Here is a 21514-nt window from a genome sequence, read left to right as displayed (position 1 = left end):
GTTGAAAAACTTAGAAACATTCTATAAAGGTCTAGTTTCCTAGAATGTACTGACAGAAATAGTGACTTGGTTTGACTAGAAAGATCCCCAGGTGAATGTGACAACATTGTGTGTGTTACCTGAGCAGATCACTTCTACCATTAAGGAAGTGTTGACTCCTCCCCTCACGTCTCCACACTCCCTCAGAGCAGACTCAGTCCCAGAACAGACAGAGTAAAACTCCCATATAGGACGATCTTCATCACCATCATAACCTCTTGTTGAAACAGCAGATCCACAGTCCAGCTGTCTGCACACTACAGCTGCTTGCTTCATGCTCCAGGTAAACCTACTGTCCAGTTGTCTCCACTCTTCCTGGTGTTTGATCTCCACTCTGCCAGCACAGCGACTACCTCCATCCACCAACCTCACACCAGAACCTGGAGAGACAGGAGACAGTCAGGTCCTCTGACTCTCTCTACAGTCCTGTCCAGAAACAACCTCTAACCTTTTCACACCAGAAACACAGTTGTGTTTCCCCAGACTGACAAAACAAACACAACTTGATGTACTTTTATGACTCAAAAACCAGTAGTGCCTAGTTAGTTTGTCAGGGTAGAAGGCTCATGTTTTACCAACCTGGAGGTTCATCAGTGACTGGAGTCTGGAGACCTGAGGAGATTTGACTTCACCTTCATTAATTTATTCATTCATTAATGCAATCATCTGTCTCTTCCCCTCTCACCCCTCCCTCTATCCCCCTCCCTCTCTCACCTCTCCCTCTCTCACCCCTCCCTCTCTCACCCCTCCCTCTATCACCCCTCCCCCTCTCGCCCCTCCCTCTATCACCACTCCCTTTTTGTCTCACCCCTCCCTCTCTCACCCCTCCCCCTCTCGCCCCTCCCTCTCTCACCCCTCCCTTTTTGTCTCACCCCTACCTCTCTCACCCCTCCCCCTCCCGCCCCTCCCTCTCTCATCCCTCCCCCTCCCTCCCGCCCCTCCCTCTCTCATCCCTCCCCCTCCCTCCCGCCCCTCCCTCTCTCATCCCTCCCCCTCCCGCCCCTCCCTCTCTCACCCCTCTCCCTCCCGCCCCTCCCTCTCTCACCCCTCCCCCTCTCACCCCTCTCTTTTTGTCTCACCCTTCCCTCGCTAACCCCTCCCCCTCTCACCCCTCCCCCTCTCGCCCCTCCCTCTCTCACCCCTCCCTTTTTGTCTCACCCCTACCTCGCTCTCCCCTCCCCCACTCACCCCTCCCTCTCTCACCCCTCCCTCTCTTAACCTTCCCTCTCTCACCCCCCACTCTCTCTCCCCCTCCCTCTCACCCCTCCCTCTCTCTCCCCCTCCCTCTCCCCCCTCCCCCCCCCTTCCCTCCCTCTCTCCCCCTCCCGCTCTCTCACCTACCTCTCACCTCCCTCTCTCACCCCTCCCTCTATCCCCCTCCCTCTCTCACCTCTCCCTCTCTCACCCCTCCCCCTTTCACCCCTCCCTCACTCACCCCTCCCTTTTTGTCTCACCCCTCCCTCCCTCACCCCTCCCCCTCTCACCCCCCTCCCTCTATCAACCCTCCCTCTCTCCCTCTCCCTCTCTCACCTACCTCTCACCTTCCTCTCTCACCCCTGCCTCTCTCATCCCTCCCTCTCTCACCCCTCCCCCGCACCCCTCCCTCTCTCACCCCTCCCTCTCTCAACCTTCCCTCTCTCACCCCCCACTCTCTCTCCCCCTCCCTCTCACCCCTCCCTCTCACCCCTCCCTCTCCCCCCTCCCTCTCTCCCCCTCCCTCTCTCCCCCTCCCGCTCTCTCACCTACCTCTCACCTCCCTCTCTCACCCCTCCCTCTATCCCCCTCCCTCTCTCCCCCTCCCTCTCTCACCCCTCCCTCTCACCCCTCCCTCTCCCCCCTACCTCTCCCCCCTCCCTCTCTCACCCCCCTCCCTCTCTCCTACCTCTCTCCCCGTCCCTCTCTGACCCCCCTCCCTCTGCCCCCTCCCTCTCTCCCCATCCCTCTCTGACCCCCCTCCCTCCCTCTGACCCCTCCCTCTCTCCCCCTTCCCCCCCTCCCTCTCGCCTCCCTCTCTCACCCCTCCCTCTCTCATCCCTCCCTCTCTCACCCCTCCTTCTCTGACCCCCCTCCCTCTCTCCCCCTTCCTCTCTCATCCCTCCCTCTTTCACCCCTCCCTCTCACCCCTCCCTCTCCCCCCTCCCTCTCTAACCCCTCCCTCTACCAGTATTGGACCGTTTTTCAAACACTAGTAGCTAATACAAATATGTATCAATATAGGACAGTAAAACTTACACTAACAAGGTTTGTATGTTATAGATCAGTTATAGAAGACAGGTCTAAAGCAGTATAGGGCAGTCATTAAAACAGTATTACATGTGTTTACTGTATCCTACAGTGTTCAGATACAACAGAGCCCTACCTGTGCTCCAGAACATGACCACCAGCATCAGGACAGGGAGCATCTCTCTCTCAGACTGGGTCTCCACTGGGCTGTAGAAGACTTCTGACTGGGGAGTGGACTGAGGGCCGAGGACACAAACTGCTGCTTCACTCCTATCAGTTATGTCTCTTCAGTTTCCTTTGATGCATTTCCACATCTTGTTCAGCTTATCTGCTTTCATACTTAATATCTCTGGAACCATCTTCCAGCTCATGTTAGGGTGTCAGAGTCAGTTTTAATATTGAAATATAAAGAGGGTCACAGACACCACATGCCTGGGAGGTGGTCTGCTCAGGTAACACACACAGTGTTATATCCACCACTTTACTATAGCTGAACCTTTCAAATTAGCTGTTTGTACATTACCACAGAGCACTTCTTCACATTGTTATTAGATGCTGTATAAAGGTCTCCTTTTCTGAAGAAGTTTAAGCTTGTCAATGTCTTTATAGACTCACCTCACGTTAAACAATGTTTAAATAATTCTTAAAGCACATAAAACATATTTATAGGTGTTTTTCTGTCTTCATGTCCATACTGAGCTTTTCTCTCTCAGAACCACAACCTTTAACGTTTTATTCTGTCATAAAGGTTGCTCCCACTTTTTGGGATAATAGTTGTGGTTGGTCTGGAGTGGATCTAACTGTCAGTCATGTGAGTGATGGGGTGATCTGGGGGTAACCCCAGGATGTGTCAGTAGCAGTCACCTAGGTTACTGTTCATCTCCACACTCTAAAAACAAGTAGCTGCACTTTAGACTGGAGATGGAGGGTACAGGATGTGTCTTTACCTTGGTAGTTGATCTGATATGATGATTATGTATCTCCTGATTTGCTGTGTTTCTGTTCCAGCCAATCCTCTGCCAGCTTTCATCATCAGAGTGGTGCTGGTGTCGGTGACTCTGTTGACGTCCAGCACTGCCCTCTATCTGTACTTTAAGGTACTGTAGTTTGTTCATCAGGGACATTTGTCCTTCCGCCCCCTTTTTCTGACTCTTGCTTCTCTCCAGACCCCCAGGAAGCCTGCAGAGAGGGGGAGCATGGAGCTGGTCTCCCTGCATTCCAGTGCTGAAGCTGGGCCAGGAGAGGAGAGAGCAGCCCAGAGGATGGAGCAGGAGGAGAGTGCTGTCTAGACGCTGATCTGAGGTCAGTCATGGAGTCCCTGCCAATGGTGACTGACAGCACTGAGGGAAGCTAGTCTGATCCTGGATCTGCTAGCGACACTCAGGTTTATATTTTACAGACTTAAATGTGTTTTTTGTAAAAAGTGTTTATTTCATTTAGTCTACGAGTAGAAAACAGTAGAAAAGTGTAAATATTAGACAAATAATCTGAAAAAATATTTTCTCCAAGGGCTTAAGCCTAACCCTAAACCATCTAGTAATTTCTGTGTCGAAGAGCAGTGAAATGTTAAGCATGTTTGTGTTGATACTATATTTGTTGATGAATGTTGGTAACAAAACGCTGAGGTCTGCCCCTGACTAAACATACATCCTCTCACAGACAGACAGGCTCGTATCAAAAAACACACAAACCAGTTCAGAAACACGTTAAAGGTGTTTTAGTTTCACAATTTACAAAAGACTCACGACAGCAACAGTTGTAATATCTTACATTAGAAGAACAGCAGTGTTGTTCTGGATCTCCAAATATAGAATGTTATATTTTGGGGTCCCATCTTAAAATGAGGGGGTTGCAAAAAAAGAAAAAAAGTATATGTACAGTATGTATATATATCAACAATGATTTGTATTTTTTAAAGCAAACAGAAATGTGGGGCATGTAAATGAGGGGTCCTAAGCCCCTCCCCTTGGCCACGCCCCTCTCCTTGGCCACACCCCTCCCCATGGCCACCCAAATGCCCTCCTGGAGGGTTTGGCTCCACCCCTGTCTCGAGCAGCGGTCTTCAGCCCTGGTCCTCCAGCGCACCTGTCCTGCACGTTCTAGATGTTTCTCTGCTCCAACACACCTGGTTCAAATAAATTGGTTGTTATCTAGCTCTGTAAAAGCCTGGTAATGACCATTCATTTGAATCAGGTGTGTTGGAGCAGGGAAACATCCAAGCCAAGAAACATCTCAAACATGCAGGACAGGGGGTCCCTGAGGACCAGGGTTGAGAACCACTGTTCTAGATGTTTCCCTGCTCCAACACACCTGGTTCAGACGAACCGCTCGTCACCAGGCTTCTGCTGAGCTTGATAACCACCCGTTCATCTGAGTCAGGTGTGTTGGAGCAGGGAAACATCTCAAACTTGCAGGACAGGGGGTCCCTGAGGACCAGGGTTGAAGACCTCTGGTCTAGAGAACATTACCAGGGTTGCAAACCACTGTGTCTAGCATGACTCAGCTAAATCAGCTATCAGAACTACTGTGTTTAGCATGATTCAGCTAAATCAGCTATCAGAACTACTGTGTCTAGCATGATTCAGCTAAATCAGCTATCAGAACTACTGTGTCTAGCATGATTCAGCTAAATCAGCTATCAGAACTACTGTGTCTAGCATGATTCAGCTAAATCAGCTATCAGAACTACTGTGTCTAGCATGATTCAGCTAAATCAGCTATCAGAACTACTGTGTTTAGCATGATTCAGCTAAATCAGCTATCAGAACCACTGTGTCTAGCATGATTCAGCTAAATCAGCTATCAGAACTACTGTGTTTAGCATGATTCAGCTAAATCAGCTATCAGAACTACTGTGTTTAGCATGATTCAGCTAAATCAGCTATCAGAACTACTGTGTTTAGCATGATTCAGCTAAATCAGCTATCAGAACTACTGTGTTTAGCATGATTCAGCTAAATCAGCTATCAGAACTACTGTGTTTAGCATGATTCAGCTAAATCAGCTATCTGAACCACTGTGTCTAGCAACGTATCATGGGTCAGTTATTTAGTCGATATCACACTCTACTACAGTAATGAAAATTACTTTGTTAAAAAATGTATCCAAATGAAAGTAAACCCTCAAAACAATTTCCCAGTTCTGTGTGTGTTTTTTGACCAACCCAGTTAATCTAACAGAATATTCATCCATATAATTCCTATATATAATAGAGACTGAAGCTTTGTTCTGCTACGGGGAGTTCTGGAGGGGGTGGCTGATCCGGAGACAGGCCCAGTAGAAGGTTCTAGCCAGACAGAAAACAGCCAACAGAACCATGAAGGCCCAGGAAACATATATCCCTTTGTTATGCTGAGCTGAGCGCCATGTTCCCACCTAGACACACACACACACACACACTTGGATATTACCTTCAGGAGAATATTACCTAGCACACTAGGATACTACCTAGGACACTAAGATATAATTTAGGACACTAGGATACATCCTAGGACACTAATATATAATTTAGGACACTAGGCTACATCCTAGGACACTACCTAGGACACTAAGATATAATTTAGGACACTAGGCTACATCCTAGGACACTAAGATATAATTTAGGACACTAGGCTACATCCTAGGACACTAAGATATAATTTAGGACACTAGGCTACATCCTAGGACACTAAGATATAATTTAGGACACTAGGCTACATCCTAGGACACTAAGATATAATTTAGGACACTAGGCAACATCCTAAGACACTACCTAGGACACTTCTTGTTAGAACTCACCATCAGTCCTGCTGAGGAGGCAGCTAGAACCAGAAACAGGAGGAAACACCACAGGCCCCGCCTCCTGGGGTACCGAGGACCAATCGAGGAGCTGAACAAGGAGAGACAGGAAGAGAATCACTCAGAGACATGGAAAATAAACACACGCACGCACACGCACAAGTGAATAAGTACTTACACCTTGCGACAGTGTGGACACCTAGCCAATGTCCTGTCCGTGAACTCCGTCCACTGAAACACCACAGACACAGAAATATAGAATATGATTTAGTATAAAGATATAATTACAAACAGAATAAGACCATCAATACAGTTCAGATGAGGACGGTTATTATTAGACTGTTAGTGGTGATGAAGATGATGATGATGTGGAGGACAATGATGAAGGAGTTGTGATGATTATAGTGGTGATGATGATGATGATGGTGGTGATGAAGAGGCTGGTACCAGGAAGGTGTTGCTGCAGTGTCCACAGCTCACTCTAACTCCTGCAGGCTGCTGCGGCTCAGGACTCTCTCTCCCAGCATGCACTGGGCCAAGGTTGATGACCCGCTTACTGTCGACAGACACACGCACGCACACACACACACAGAATCTGATGTTTCCATTTGTATCTCTCATCTCTCCCATTCACACCTCTCTTCCCCCCCTCCTCTCTCCCTCCCCCCTCCTCCTCCTCTCCCACCCCTCCTCCCCTCTCCCCCCCTGCTCCTTTCTCCCCCCTCCCCTCCCCTCCCCCCTCCCCTCCCCTCCCCACATGCCCTCTCTCCTCCCTCCTCCCCTCTCCCCCCCTGCTCCTTTCTCCCCCCTCCCCTCCCCCCTCCCACATGCCCTCTCTCCTCCCTCCTCCTCTCTCCCTCTCCCCTCCCCCCTCCCCACATGCCCTCTCTCCTCCTCTCTCCCTCTCCCCTCCCCCCTCCCCACATGCCCTCTCTCCTCCTCTCTCCCTCTCCCCTCCCCCCTCCCCACATGCCCTCTCTCCTCCCTCCTCCTCTCTCCCCCTCCCCTCCCCCCTCCCCACATGCCCTCTCTCCTCCCCTCCCCTCCCCCCTCCCCTCCCCCCTCCCCACATGCCCTCTCTCCTCCCTCCTCCTCTCTCCCTCTCCCCTCCCCCCTCCCCACATGCCCTCTCTCCTCCCTCCCCCTCCCCTCCCCCCTCCCCACATGCCCTCTCTCCTCCCCTCCCCTCCCCCCTCCCCTCCCCCCTCCCCACATGCCCTCTCTCCTCCCCTCCCCTCCCCCCTCCCCTCCCCCCTCCCCACATGCCCTCTCTCCTCCCCTCCCCTCCCCCCTCCCCTCCCCCCTCCCACATGCCCTCTCTCCTCCCCTCCCCTCCCCCCTCCCCTCCCCCCTCCCACATGCCCTCTCTCCTCCCTCCCCTCCCCCCTCCCCACATGCCTCTCACCAGTAGGTCCGTGGACAGGCGATCCTCTGAGAGGACACCTTGCAGATGAGGAGGCAGTTGCAGGGACAGCGGACATACTTCTTCCCCACGGGTGCATTCCTTATAGGCTGGCAGAGGGGGGAGAGAGGGAGAGGGGGGAATGAGGGGGAGAGGGGAGAGAGAGGGGGGAGGGGGGGAGTGTGGGGGGAGAGGATAAATAGTCAAAGAACAAAACCAAAAATCTGTCTGTCTGCCCGTCTGTCTGTCTTCCTGCCTGCCTCTCTGCCTGTTTCTCTGTCTCCCTGCTTGTCTCTCTGCCTGCCTGTCTCTCTGCCCATTTGCCAGTGTGTCTTCCTGTCTTTCTGTATTCCTGTCTGCCCGTCTGTCTCTCTGCCTGTCTGTCTCTCTGCCTGTCTGTCTGTCTCTCTGCCTCTCCGTCCTCACCGTGGCCTCGTTGCAGACTCCACACTTGATGACGTGCTGGTGGGCCTTCCCCTCCACGCTGATGGCCCCCTGGCACACCCTGCAGCTGATCACAGGCCCGCTGGCACTGCCCGGGCTGCCATGGGGGGAATAGGGCGGGGGGGGCTCCTCCTCCCCCAGCAGGGGCGGGGCAGAGGGGCTGGGGAACGGGGGGAAACCTGGAGGAGAGGGGCGGGGGGGAGAAGGGAGGGGGGGAGAAGGGAGGGGGGGGGGGAGACAGGGTAGAGGTGGGGGGAAGAGAGGAGAATGGAAAGGATGGAGAGGGGGGGGGGTAGTGGGAGAGATTAAGGAGGAGGGGTGATGGAAGGAGGGAGAGATTGAAGAGAAGGGAGAGAGATAGTGGGAAGGAGGGAGAGAGAGAGAGCAAGAGAGAGGAGAGGGGTGTAGCGGGTGACAGAGGAGGCAGGTGTATAGGAAGACAAGGGGAGAGAAGGGGCCGATAGTGGGAATTGGGGGAAAGGATTAGATCATGTACAGAATATTCGAATGTAGAGAATGTGCGTGTGAGAACACACGCACCCGCGTTGGAATGAAGACACTCTTCCAAAGTAGTGAGTCAATTCACGCGATAAGAAAACCCTTGGAACAACTACTTAGATAATTCATGCGATAGACACAAACTAACTTGTACTGGTATAACCACAATAAAGAGAAGCTGTAAGTGATCATTAAGCAAACTTTTTCATAAATTGGCAGGTTATAATTCAACAACAACTACACATCCGTACTTTAGAATCAGCTGAATTGACAAAGCCCAGACAATCACAACCACTCACTTTGTGGTTTGAACCCATAAACGGTACCGCCGGGAGATATGCCGTTTGTCCCGTCGCATTGGTTTGACAGCAACGGGGAACGCTCCTCGTCCGCCATACCGAGAGGACCAGTGTCTGGGGCAGTCACTGACGGATCAAACGAACGTTGCGGCGATCAGATACGTCGTTGTTCGGATTTGTTTCAGTCCGCGTTCACATGACTGGAACTACCAGGAAGAAGGAAGTGAAAATAATAACATTGTCACATGATACTGAACCAACTGACGTACAGGATTTTCGACCAATAAGAATCTTATTGCCAGTTGCCAGTTTTCTAACTATTACTGTAGCCTAATATTAGTTGTATTGTGGCCATGTGTCTGTCATTCATTCATTTTGAATTTTCGTTTGATAGCTGCCTACGCCACCATCGTAGAAAAACTTTAAAACTATCAGGCAAACATGTTTTAAACAAAAGGAGAACAAATACTAACGTCACTTTAACCCAACGACTTCAGGTGAGAAAATTACTTTTTTTTTTTATTCCACATTTGATAGAGCAGCACACTATCATAGTCCAAAGACATACACAAATAAATAGCATACAAATTTCAACAAGTACATCATCGATAAAATGTAAACATGATCACTCATATATATATATATATATATATATATATATATATATATATATATATATATATATATATATATATATATATATATATATATATATATATATATATATATATATATATATATATATATATATACACACATTCCTTCGCGCTGTTGTCAAAACAGCAAAAAACGTAGCGTCGTTATCACAGAAAAACGCAACAAAAAACTGTAAAATGTCCATAGAAAGACTTTTTTTTTTTAGAAGAGCAGTAACCTGATGTGGTTCGCGGTCTGTCAAAGACCAAAGACACTTTCCCGGTTTAACAGCTAGGATCAGTATGATATTATCAACCTAGCTTTAAAACACGTCCCTTATTTACATTGAAATCAATAGTTTAGATTTTAAGAACCTAATTGATATATCAAGAAACAACGTACTAACTTCTCATGCCTTAAGTGTCGCTTCCCGCTTCATGACGTCAGTGAATTAGAAAACACCACAGCAGGTTTATCAAGGAGATACATATTATACGTTGTAACCTTTTACGTTGTAAAATAAATAAACTGTTTGTGAAACAAATAAATAGAAAATCTTCACTCACTGGAAAATACAAATAAAATTCGGTCTGTACACAGAAAGAGATTGGATTTGCACACTGAAGGGGGTGGATGAAAAAAAACAACTAACGCTATACTACAATTCAAAAATTAAACAAATTTGACAATTCAAAGATCCCTGTTCTAGATTCAACAAATTGTTTTCTGAATCCAGAGGGCCTGTCTTCAAAATGCTGTACTAAAACACTGACGACTGGAAAGAATCTGAGGTAAGTTTTACGAATCATTGTTCTCCTACAAACTGGAATTCTAACACTGAATCTCAAAGGTGTTTTGGGGTGAATGTCACCTGAATCCCTCGACACACACTATGACAAAGTCAGTTCCTGTAACAAGTGATGGAAAGTCCACTCTGATGATGTGAATATGGATGACAGTCTAAAACGACAAAATAGCGTGAGAGAAAGAGACAGAGTTGGGGCATACACCATCACTCTGTGTGTGTGTGTGTGTGTGTGTGTGGGGTTAGTGTGTGTGTGTGTAAGAGGAAAAGTGTGTGTGTCCATCTTCATTAGTGTGAGGTGTGTGGCAAGTGTCCCTTCATATGCACGTGTGTAACACAGTTGTCAGTAACGTATGATGTCATCAGAAACACAGTTTCGTTTCTCCACAGAAACACCCCGACGCCTCACTCTGCGCAGCTTGTCAACCGTCAGACCCTGAGGAGCCCTGGTTCCTTGCCTGTAGACCACAATGTCCTCGTCTCGCTGGCGTGGGAGGGGGAGGGGGGGGTGTTAGACGTCGTAGTCTGGAACGGCAGAGTAGCTGATCCCACCAGCTGTAGGGGGGCTGGAATGAAGAGGTAACAGCCAACAGAGCACTGACCCTGGGGGGAGGGAGGGCGTGGGGAGGGAGAGAGGGGGTGTGGGGGAGGGAGAGGGTGTGGGGGAGGGAGAGAGGGGGTGTGGGGGAGGGAGAGAGGGGGTGTGGGGGAGGGAGAGGGTGTGGGGAGGGAGAGAGGGGGTGTGGGGGAGGGAGGGCGTGTGGGGAGGGAGAGAGGGGGTGTGGGGGAGGGAGAGAGGGGGTGTGGGGGAGGGAGGGCGTGTGGGGAGGGAGAGAGGGGGTGTGGGGGAGGGAGAGAGGGGGTGTGGGGGAGGGAGAGAGAGGGTGTGGGGGAGGGAGAGAGGGGGTGTGGGGGAGGGAGAGAGGGGGTGTGGGGGAGGGAGAGGGTGTGGGGGAGGGAGAGAGGGGGTGTGGGGGAGGGAGAGAGGGGGTGTGGGGGAGGGAGAGAGGGGGTGTGGGGGAGGGAGGGAGGGGGTGTGGGGGAGGGAGAGAGGGGGTGTGGGGGAGGGAGAGAGGGGGTGTGGGGGGGGGGGCAGTTTAGAGAGAGAGAATAGGGGTTTGGTAAGACTCATTATAGAATAACAGAAATACAAAAGAAAACGCACACACAGACAGACATGTACCTCTTCCGAAGAACTCTCGGAGCAGAGCGAGTTTGGGCTTGCGTGTGTGTGGGGTTTGTGTGTGCGGGGTGTGTGTGTGGGCCTGGGGACTAGCCGCCCGATCTTTCATCAGTCTGTTCTTCAGCTGCTCTATGGGAGTCTGATCTGTGATGATGGACACCAGCTGGAGAGGGAGGGAGATGGAGAGAGGCAGGGAGGGAGGGAGGGAGGGAGGGAGGGAGGGAGGGAGGGAGGGAGGGAGGGAGGGAGGGAGGGAGGGAGGGAGGGAGGGAGAGGGAGGGAGGGAGGGAGATAGAGGGAGGGAGGGAGGGAGATAGAGGGAGGGAGGGAGATAGAGGGAGGGAGGGAGGGAGGGAGGGAGGGAGGGAGGGAGATAGAGGGAGGGAGGGAGGGAGGGACATGGAGAGAGGGACATGGAGAGAGGGACATGGAGAGAGGGAGGGAGATAGAGGGAGGGAGGGAGGGAGGGAGATAGAGGGAGGGAGGGAGGGACATGGAGAGAGGGACATGGAGAGAGGGAGGGAGATAGAGAGTGGGAGGGAGAGAGAGATAGAGGGAGGGAGATAGATAGAGGGAGGGAGGGAGATGGAGAGAGGCAGGGAGGGAGGGAGGGAGATAGAGGGAGGGAGGGAGAAGGAGAGAGGGACATGGAGAGAAGGAGGGAGATAGAGAGTGGGAGGGAGATAGATAGAGAGAGGGAGGGAGATGGAGAGAGGGAGGGAGATGGAGAGAGAGAGGGAGGGAGATGGAGAGAGGGAGGGAGATGGAGAGAGGGAGGGAGATAGATAGAGAGAGGGAGGGAGATAGATAGAGAGAGGGAGGGAGATGGAGAGAGGGAGGGAGATGGAGAGAGAGAGATAGATAGAGAGAGGGAGGGAGATAGATAGATAGATAGAGGGAGGGAGATGGAGGGAGGGATTAGAGAGTGAAAGAAAAAAAGGTTAAATGATCAAGGACAATTTTGAATGGGTTTTACTACATCATCACCTTAACACAGCCGTCTACGGGTCATACCTGGTCGTAGAAGATCACCATGACGAACACTCCAAACAATATAGACTCCACCAGCAAGATGATATAGTGGGCTCTGTGAGAGGGGGGGGGGGAGTTAGGGAGGGAGAGGGAAGGAGAGGGGGGAGACAGGAGAGTTAGGGTATGTGAACTCACACACTCCAAACACACATTCTGAACAGACACATTCTAAACAGACACATTCTAAACTCACACTATGAGGTGTTTACTGGGCTTCTCCTCCCCCTCCTCCCCTCCCCCCCCGTCCAGCTCGCTCTTGATCCTCCACACCCAGGCAGACACCACCAGCGCCAGGGAGTAGAGGCTGGCCAACCCTGAAGGGGAGAGGGGGGAGGGAGGCAGGGAAAAGGAAGAGCATTAGTTCAAATTTAACATTTGACTGAGTCATGAGGAACTTCTGGCTCCATGGTTACTCACCAGTGTAGAAGAGAAACTGGATGAAGTACTTCTGGTTCAACTCTCCTACACAGTTGTTGATCCTGCAACACACACACACACACACACAATGTTAGTGATGAGGAGAGCAGACAGGAGGAGAGAGGAGAGGAGGAGAACAGGAGTCTCACCAGGGACAGTGGTGGTCCATGCGTCGTATGCACCTCTGGCAGACCCTGCAGTGGTGAGCTCTGGGTGGTCTGTAGGCCTCACAGCGACTACACACTGTCCAGCCCTCACAGCCCTGAGCACACACACACACACACACAGCAGGGAGCTCACACCTACACAACTGACTGGGTCACCTTGGGGTGTGTGTGTGTAACAGAACTCACCCTCTCGTTCATGAGTGACGACTGGGACCTCAAGTCGGAGAAGTCAATGGCTGTCTCTGGAAGAGGCACCACTCCTACACACACACACGCACGCACACACACACACACATCAGACTACTGACACACACCACAATACTGAGACGCACACACATTGTACTACTGACACATACACACACACAGCTTACCTGGATCAGAAAACACAGCCTTAGAATGACACGCCAGAAGAAGCAACAAGATGGTGTTGAACACTGAGCCATGGAGCGTACACCACACGCTAAGAGAGAGGAGGGAGGGGGAGGGAGGGAGGGAGGGAGGGAGAGAGAGGGGGAGGGAGGGAGAGAGAGGGGGAGGGAGAGGGAGAGAGAGGGGGAGAGAGGGGGAGGGGGAGGGGGAGGGGGAGGGGGAGAGAGGGGGAGGGAGGGAGGGGGAGAGAGGGAGAGGGAGAGAGAGGGGGAGGGGGAGGGAGAGGGGGAGGGGGAGGGGGGGAGAGGGAGAGAGAGGGGGAGAGAGGGGGAGGGAGAGGGAGGGGGAGGGAGGGGGAGAGAGGGGGAGGGGGAGGGAGGGAGGGAGAGAGAGGGGGAGGGAGAGAGAGGGAGGGGGAGGGAGAGGGGGAGGGAGGGAGGGAGGGAGGGAGGGAGAGAGAGGGGGAGGGAGAGAGGGAGAGGGAGGGAGGGATAGGGGGGATTGAATGACTTCTGACGCTCAACGTAGGCTACTGCAGTTACACAGCCAACAACACGTTCACCTTAAGTACTGTAGCTACGCCAGCAGATCTGAGAACTAACGGGCTATTTTTCCATAACTTATGCAACAAACACACAACTATTGTCCAAATAAATATCGAAGGATAGGTAGGTCACTGCCTTCGGAAGGCAGACGAGCTTGCTGTCATAACACAGAATACCAACCTGTCATATTGACTGGCTGACTAGTAACTGTTGCTAAGTGTTTGGCTATTGAAAGACGTTCGACACTTACCTTTCCGAATAGACAGGGATAAGGACGTATTGAATCACCACATAGTCTGCATAAAATACGCTTAAATACGTTAAAATCAGGCAGATAAAGCCGCACGGGTCTCGCCTACAGCGTAGGAACGCCATTTTTGGAGTAGCTTCCCTCTCACTCGTCTTCCGGGTGACTTCCGGACAGGATCCCAGGGTAGCGATTCCTCAGTTTCACCAGCAGGTGTCACCAGAGGGCCTGATTTTATTGTGACGTTGGAAGGTCACCTGTAATTACAGGTTTGGTTGCCTGTACAGATCATTCGTGACAAAGACTCGCAGAGGTCACTGAATAAATGTTATTTTGCCTCACACTTCGGACGTTCAACCTTGGTCGAGGACGAATAACGATGGAGGGAATTGATAATCATTATAATCATAAAATGTGGGCGCTAATGAAAAGAAAACTACAAAAAAAACAACAACATTCTCAGCCCCGCCCCCCCCCCCTTTTTTCTCTCTAACACGCACACACACACACCCCTCTGACGTATCCAGCGCCCACGGCTCCACCCAGAAGCGGCAGAGCGCAGTCGAACAACTTCTAAAGCGAGTGCACCGTAAAGGCGGATGTTTCAACGTAATATTCAAATGTTGACACCTACAGCGCAGCAGGTATCGCACTAAAGACGCTAATATTTTAACCTGGACCTACTTTACTTCACAGTTTCCACCATCTACAAGGCTATACAGTTAGTTTTTTCTCGGTGAGAGCGGCAGACCTAGGGCGGGCAGCAAAGATTTCCTTCCAGACGACTCGGCTCGCTCAGGTTTACCGTACCTGAGCTGATTTCGTTCAAACGTGCCCCTTAACTCAGTTTTTCTGGCACCGTAGACTCGAGAAGAGGACGAGGACGAACGCAAGGGGACGTGATCGTTATGGAGGTTCCAGGTATGCAGGTGAGATACCTTCATTCACTCCCACGCACGCGCTCAAGGGCAGGTGAGCGTCGTGTCACAGGTAAGCGGCAGAACTTTATTTGGGAACAAAGAGAATTTCTAAAACATAATATTTATGAGATGAAGAAAGAAAAAAATCAGTTTCCTGAAAGAAACTCTCGCGCGCGCATGTGTGTGAACATGTTATTCACGTCCCTGGTTGTGAAAGCAAGGCTTTGGCTCACTGTGACGTCAGTGTTTTTTTTTGTAAAAACGAACAGGTTGCAGTCAACACAGAATGACGTCAAGGCAACTTATTAGCCCAAAACACCTGCGGGTCATTTACTCATTAACAGGGTGCGTCTCAATACCATCCTGCACTGTAGTGTGTATGAGCGTTGATGCTCCCGATGTCTTTCAGTCTGTCTAGCTAGCCCACACACACACACACACACACACACACACACACACACACACACACACACACACACACACACACACACACACACACACACACACAAGCTCACTGAACTCTTTAGCACAACTCAAATATTGACTGACAGATCTCCACAACAGCATCCCCCTTTACCCTGCAGTCATAAACCTAGGTGAGAGAGAGAGAGAGAGAGAGAGAGAGAGAGTGTGTGTGTGTAGGCGTGTATAGGAGGAGGAAGGAACTAGATGGAACTTCCTCCAAGAATATTCCTGTAAACCATGAACTCTCTCTCTCGCTCTCTCTCTCAATCTGTCTCTCTCTCTGTGTGTGTTGGTGTCTTGAAGTCAAAAGCTGGTAAACCAGGTGGTGTATTTGCCTAGCAGAACTTCCTTGTTCAGAGAGTATAAAGGTGTGCAGCTATAATTAACCTTGAGTACAACTCTGTTAAAGTGTGTTTGGTTTGTGTTGTTTCTGTTTGTGTACAAATCAATAGTGTTGGGCCAATGTTCTTCAAAGCTAGTTCCTTCTTCATTTTAAAGCCTTATGTGTTTGATAAAGGCTGTGTGAGTGAGTAAGTGCGTGTATGTGTTTGTGTGAGTTCCTGTTCTTCAACAGTTCTCTCTCTCCTTCCTATTTTCAAGCCTGCCCAGGTGTGTGTGTCTGACACTTCCCTCCCTCCTTCCTACCATCCCTTTCTCCCTAAGTCTCCCTCCCACCCCCCATTTGTCCCTCCCCCCTCTCTCATCAATCCATATATCTCTCGTTCCCTCCCTCCCTCCCTCACTCCTCTTATTTCCCTCCCTCACTCACTCCCTCACTCCTCTTATTTCCCTCCCTCCCTCACTCCTCTCCCTTCCCTCCCTCCCTCCCTCCCTCCAGAGCACCCATGTCGACCCGGAGGAGTTGTTCACCAAGCTGGACCGCATCGGGAAGGGCTCCTTCGGCGAGGTCTTCAAAGGCATCGATAATCGCACCCAGAGCGTGGTGGCCATCAAGACCATCGACCTGGAGCAGGCGGAGGACGAGATGGAAGACATCCAGCAGGAGATGACCGTGCTCAGCCAGTGTGACAGTCCTCACGTCACCAAGTACTACGGCTCCTACCTGAAGGTAGGCACACAGCGCACACACACAGACAGAGAACACGCGAACACACACACACACACACAGAGAGAACACGCGCGCACACACACACACACAGAGAACACGCGCACACACACATTCTCAGTATATATATATATGTGTGTATACACAGGTATGATTGATCTGATCTTGCTCCCCCCCCCCCCCTCAGGGCAGCAAGCTGTGGATCATCATGGAGTATCTAGGAGGCGGCTCAGCTCTGGACCTGGTAAACACACCTGCTGCTCCACCAGAGTCCTGTTCCATAGAGCCAGCTTAACCAAGCCAGGGTTATGATCCACCAGAGCCTAGTCCTGTTCCATAGAGCCAGCTTAACCAAGCCAGGGTTATGATCCACCAGAGCCTAGTCCTGTTCCATAGAGCCAGCTTAACCAAGCCAGGGTTATGATCCACCAGAGCCTAGTCCTGTTCCATAGAGCCAGCTTAACCAAGCCAGGGTTATGATCCACCAGAGTCCTGTTCCATAGAGCCAGCTTAACCAAGCCAGGGTTATGATCCACCAGAGCCTAGTCCTGTTCCATAGAGCCAGCTTAACCAAGCCAGGGTTATGATCCACCAGAGTCCTGTTCCATAGAGCCAGCTTAACCAAGCCAGGGTTATGATCCACCAGAGTCCTGTTCCATAGAGCCAGCTTAACCAAGCCAGGGTTATGATCCACCAGAGCCTAGTCCTGTTTCATACAGCCAGCTTAACCAAGCCAGGGTTATGTTGGTTACTTTGGCTGACATTAAGCCTGGCAAGTTCCTTAAACTGGCTTAATGAAACAGGCCCCAGGTCCTAACAGGGTACATCTGACCGTGTGTCACACTGTGTGTGTGTGTGTGTGTGTGTGTGTGTGTGTGTGTGTGTGTGTGTGTGTGCGTGCAGCTGAGAGCAGGGCCGTTTGACGAGGGCCAGATCGCCACCATGCTGAAGGAGATCCTGAAGGGGCTGGACTACCTGCACTCAGAGAGGAAGATCCACCGAGACATCAAAGGTGTGTGTGTGTGAGAGTGTGTGTGTGTGAGAGAGAGTGTGTGTGAGAGAGTGTGTGTGTTACCCTTCCCTTTTCCTGTAAGTGTGTGTGTCCAGGTGTAGCTCAAACACCTGTATTCACCTCCTGTGTGTGTGTGTGTTTGACCCCCCCCCCCCCTCCAGCGGCCAACGTCCTCCTATCAGAGCAGGGGGAGGTCAAGCTGGCGGACTTTGGCGTGGCGGGTCAGCTGAGCGACACCCAGATCAAGAGGGAGACGTTTGTGGGCACGCCCTTCTGGATGGCACCGGAGGTCATCCAGCAGTCCGCTTACGACTGCAAGGTGTGTGCATGTGTGTGTGTGTGAGAGAGAAGGCCACCATAACGGGAGAGATGATTAGGATGATTCTAAGGGCCCTGGTCAAAGAGTGTGTGTGTGTGAGAGAGAGTGAGAGAAGGAACAGTATATGTGGTTTGGTTAAAATGGTGGGTGTGTTTGGGCCTTTGAGTGTGTGTGTGCTTTTGTTGATGTGGGGTGTGTGCAAGGGCGTGTGTGTGTCTAAGTGATGTGGTCGGGCGGGATTGTTTGTGTATAGACTTGTCTCTCAGATTTCTGTGGTTTGGGGTGTGTGTGTGTGTGTGTTTGGATTTGTGTCTCTCAGATTTCTCTCTGTGTGTAGGTGTGTGTGTGTGTGTGTGTAAACGTCAGATGACCTCACCCTGCCAGACCAGCCTCAGACTGGTTTCCAACACTACTTCTGTCATGACTCTCCACCCAGCCAGACTGTTTGACCAGAATTCAATGTGACTTTTTAATGTGTAAGGGTGTGTCTTTAATGTGTGTGTGTGTGTGTGTTTGTGTTCTGTATGTAAGTGTGCCTGTGCTTTATACAGTGTGTGTGCGTGTAGGCACATACAGAAAACGTTTTATGAGCAAAGAAATGGGCTATTCAAATGAGTCCACAACACACATGTACGTGGGTGTGTGTGTTCGAAACATTCCTAGTTCCTGTGTGTGTGTGTGTGTGTGTGTGTGTGTTCCCCCACAGGCAGATATCTGGTCCCTGGGGATCACAGCGATGGAGCTGGCCAAGGGGGAGCCCCCCCACTCCGACATGCACCCCATGAGAGTCCTGTTCCTCATCCCCAAGAACAGCCCCCCCTCTCTGGGCAACGAGTTCTCCAAGAGCTTCAGGGACTTCACCGACGCCTGCCTCAACAAAGACCCCACCTTCGTAAGTTCAGGACTCTCTCTCTCTCCTGCTCTCTCTGTCTCTGTCTCTCTCTCTCTCATTCATCCCCTCCCTCCCTCCCTCCCTCCCTCCCTCCCTCCCTCCCTCCCTCCCTCCCTCCCTCCCTCCCTCCCTCCCTCCCTCCCTCCCTCCCTCCCTCCCTCCCTCCCTCCCTCCCTCCCTCCCTCGCTCCCTCGCTCCCTCGCTCCCTCGCTCCCTCGCTCCCTCGCTCCCTCGCTCCCTCCCTCCCTCGCTCCCTCCCTCCCTTCTTCCTCTCCTCCTCAGAGACCCACAGCCAGGGAGCTTCTAAAACACAAGTTCATCGTCAAGAATGCCAGGAAGACGTCCTCCCTCACTGAGCTGCTGGACCGCTACAGGAAGTGGAAGGCCGAGGGTCACAGCGAATCAGACTCCAGCGACACGGACAACGAGAACAGGTGTGTGTGTGTGTGTGTGCGTGTGTATTTGTTTCCGTTTGTGACAATACTTGTACCTGTGTCCAGCAGCTCTGAACCCGTGTGTGTGTGTGTGTGCAGTGAGGAGGACAGCCAGTCTCCAGACTGGTCCTTCACTACTGTACGCAGGAAGAAGAAGAAGACAGACACACGGAATATCATCAACGGAAAGGTGTGTGTGTGTGTACCTGGAACACCAGTACCCCAGAGTGTGTGTGTGTGTGTGTGTGTGTTTCAGATTTTTTTAAGTGACAGTGTTCTTATCAATCAGCCCTTTCCTTTTCTTTTTCCCACCCTTCCTTTTATCCTCCCTCCTCTCCTCCTCCCTCACCCTCCCTCTCCCCCTCTCCCCTACATCCCTCTCCCCTACATCCCCCCTCCTCCTGTCTCACCCTCCCTCTCCCCTACATCCCCCTCCTCCTGCCTCACCCTCCCTCTCCCCTACATCCCCCTCCTCCTGCCTCACCCTCCCTCTCCCCTCCTTAGGATCAGCAGGATCAGCAGCTGTCCTCCAGCCTGTCCACAGTCATCTCCCCGGTCTTCTCAGAGGTGGGTTTCTCTCTACACATATACTGATCAGATGTTCATTAAAGGGGTCATATACTGATCAGATGTTCCTTAAAGTGGTCATATACTGATCAGATGTTCATTAAAGGGGTCATATACTGATCAGATGTTCATTAAAGGGGTCATATACTGATCAGATGTTCATTAAAGGGGTCATATACTGATCAGATGTTCATTAAAGGGGTCATATACTGATCAGATGTTCATTAAAGGGGTCATATACTGATCAGATGTTCATTAAAGGGGTCATATACTGATCAGATGTTCATTAAAGGGGTCATATACTGATCAGATGTGAAATGTAGTGTTTGAAGGTGCACTACAGTATATTGATAAGAGGTTGTATCGATTACATGTGAAGTACAGTTGTGATGAGACGTTTGTTTGGTATGTTGATTTTGAGTTGTTTGTTAGTGTCCCATTAGATGGATGCATAGATGGATGAAATACAATCATATGATATCTGTGTTCATGGATAATGTTTATGTTGGATGAAGTTGGTGTTGGGTGATATTTATGTTGAATTGCAGCTCAAGCTCCAGCACAGAGAGAGTACTGAGCAGCGATTGGCTATCGAAGATCTAGAACGGAACATCCGATTGGCTGAGGAAGCCTGTCCAGGAATCACAGACAAGATGGTGGCCAGAATTATTGCACGGTACCAGAAGTAGTTTTTTTTTTTTTTTTTTTTTTTCATTCATTCATTCGTCCTTAATTTCAAAAATTCTATTCAGTCGCTCATCCACTTTCACGTTTCCTATCCAGGTTTTCCAACTAACCGAGGAGGAGGAGGAGAAGGAGGAGGAGGAGGAGGGGGGGGGGGGGGGGGAGTGGGAGGGGGAGGGGGAGGGGGAGGGGGAGGAGCTAGAACAGAACTGGTTTCTGGAAACTTTGCTGTGCAAAGTCTTTTAAGAGTTACAGTACATACGCACATTCATGCACACACTACATTCTATAATCATGCTTTTAATTAGTGCCTTGCTTGTAGCTCAACCAGATTGATGTGGTTACAGCACCATCTTGTGGCTTGGAGCAGAACTGTCCTCAGGGCAGCGGGGCAGTGGTAACGAGACTCTTGTATATTTGTTGAGATGTTGTGTATACAACATATGTTTTGATGACCTATGCACCTTTTGCTCTTTCTTGTAAGTAACTTTGGATAAAAGCGTCTACTAAATGACTAAATGTAAATGTCTTCAGGTGTCTCCTTAACTTTTCACTGAACCAACTAAAGGAACCAGGGTATGCCCTCTGTGTATATCTAAAATGTAAAAGTTTGGATACGATTTTGTTCTATCAATAAATCTATATATATATATATATATATATATATATATATAGACTTTTAATGCATCTGTTTTATGATAAACCACCCGAGAGAATGACAAGAAGTAATCACTGATCATCTTTTAATCTCCAAATAAAAACAATTGAACTCGCATGAATACCAAAAACCACAGACGTCACGGAGCTTCCTTCTAGAACTACGGGCTGCTCTAGAACAATCTACTTCAACATCTGCGTCGTGTTCTAGGACTGTTCCAAGAACAGCATGTCGTCAAAGAACCGAATTTCGTTCTGGAACGCCGAGACCCTGGCAGGCTAGAGCCTGAGTTTGGTGATGCGGGTTGTCGGAGGAGGAGGAGAGGGAAGGGCCTCTCTCCTCCTCTCCTCGTCACTGTGACCAGACTCCTCCTCCTCCCCTTCCTCTTCCTCCAGTTGGAGGCTCCCAGAGGAG

At 50.6% G+C, this 21514-nt stretch overlaps 4 protein-coding genes across 6 annotated transcripts in view; 1 reads left to right on the top strand and 3 right to left on the bottom strand.

Annotated features, from left to right (window-relative positions):
• Positions 1–3964: 3964 nt before the first annotated feature.
• On the bottom strand, positions 3965–8928 carry LOC146221670 (type I phosphatidylinositol 4,5-bisphosphate 4-phosphatase-A-like). The gene is made up of 7 exons (XM_084691862.1): positions 8683–8928; positions 7868–8064; positions 7445–7551; positions 6487–6595; positions 6218–6270; positions 6040–6130; positions 3965–5637 (listed from the first exon to the last, which is right to left on the bottom strand). The coding sequence occupies exons 1-7, from the start codon at positions 8777–8779 to the stop codon at positions 5494–5496; spliced, it is 798 nt and encodes a 265-aa protein (XP_084547988.1). The 5' UTR covers positions 8780–8928; the 3' UTR covers positions 3965–5493.
• A 462-nt stretch (positions 8929–9390) lies between these two features.
• LOC146221669 (palmitoyltransferase ZDHHC3) lies at positions 9391–14283 on the bottom strand. The gene is made up of 9 exons (XM_084691861.1): positions 14087–14283; positions 13294–13382; positions 13109–13182; positions 12905–13017; positions 12756–12817; positions 12532–12652; positions 12321–12393; positions 11307–11469; positions 9391–10726 (listed from the first exon to the last, which is right to left on the bottom strand). The coding sequence occupies exons 1-9, from the start codon at positions 14209–14211 to the stop codon at positions 10635–10637; spliced, it is 912 nt and encodes a 303-aa protein (XP_084547987.1). The 5' UTR covers positions 14212–14283; the 3' UTR covers positions 9391–10634.
• A 354-nt stretch (positions 14284–14637) lies between these two features.
• Positions 14638–20593, top strand: LOC146221668 (serine/threonine-protein kinase 26-like). 3 transcript variants are annotated; one of them, XM_084691676.1, is made up of 12 exons: positions 14638–14819; positions 14948–15012; positions 16307–16537; positions 16722–16778; positions 17438–17546; positions 17708–17865; positions 18572–18757; positions 19040–19191; positions 19291–19381; positions 19696–19758; positions 20307–20443; positions 20542–20593. In XM_084691676.1, exons 2-12 carry the CDS (start codon positions 14992–14994, stop codon positions 20552–20554), a joined length of 1218 nt encoding a protein of 405 aa, XP_084547802.1. In that variant the 5' UTR covers positions 14638–14819; positions 14948–14991; the 3' UTR covers positions 20555–20593. The 3 variants fall into 3 exon arrangements, with proteins under 3 accessions (XP_084547802.1, XP_084547804.1, XP_084547803.1); XM_084691677.1 differs by having other exon boundaries at positions 14709–14727; XM_084691678.1 differs by having other exon boundaries at positions 14638–15012; positions 20307–20434.
• A 578-nt stretch (positions 20594–21171) lies between these two features.
• The window catches only part of LOC146221667 (FERM domain-containing protein 7), a 7072-nt gene continuing 6729 nt past the window's right edge, over positions 21172–21514 (bottom strand). The window contains exon 12 of the mRNA XM_084691675.1: positions 21172–21514. This exon is cut by the window's right edge and continues 938 nt beyond it. Coding sequence (XP_084547801.1) covers positions 21379–21514 — 136 coding nt within the window. The 3' untranslated portion in view covers positions 21172–21378.

Source organism: Hypomesus nipponensis, chromosome 25, assembly GCF_054491055.1.
Source record: "Hypomesus nipponensis isolate SF chromosome 25, ASM5449105v1, whole genome shotgun sequence".
NCBI classification, from domain to species: domain Eukaryota; kingdom Metazoa; phylum Chordata; class Actinopteri; order Osmeriformes; family Osmeridae; genus Hypomesus; species Hypomesus nipponensis.
Note: the sequence above shows the minus strand (reverse complement) of the source record. Positions and strands in the feature narration are given on the sequence as shown.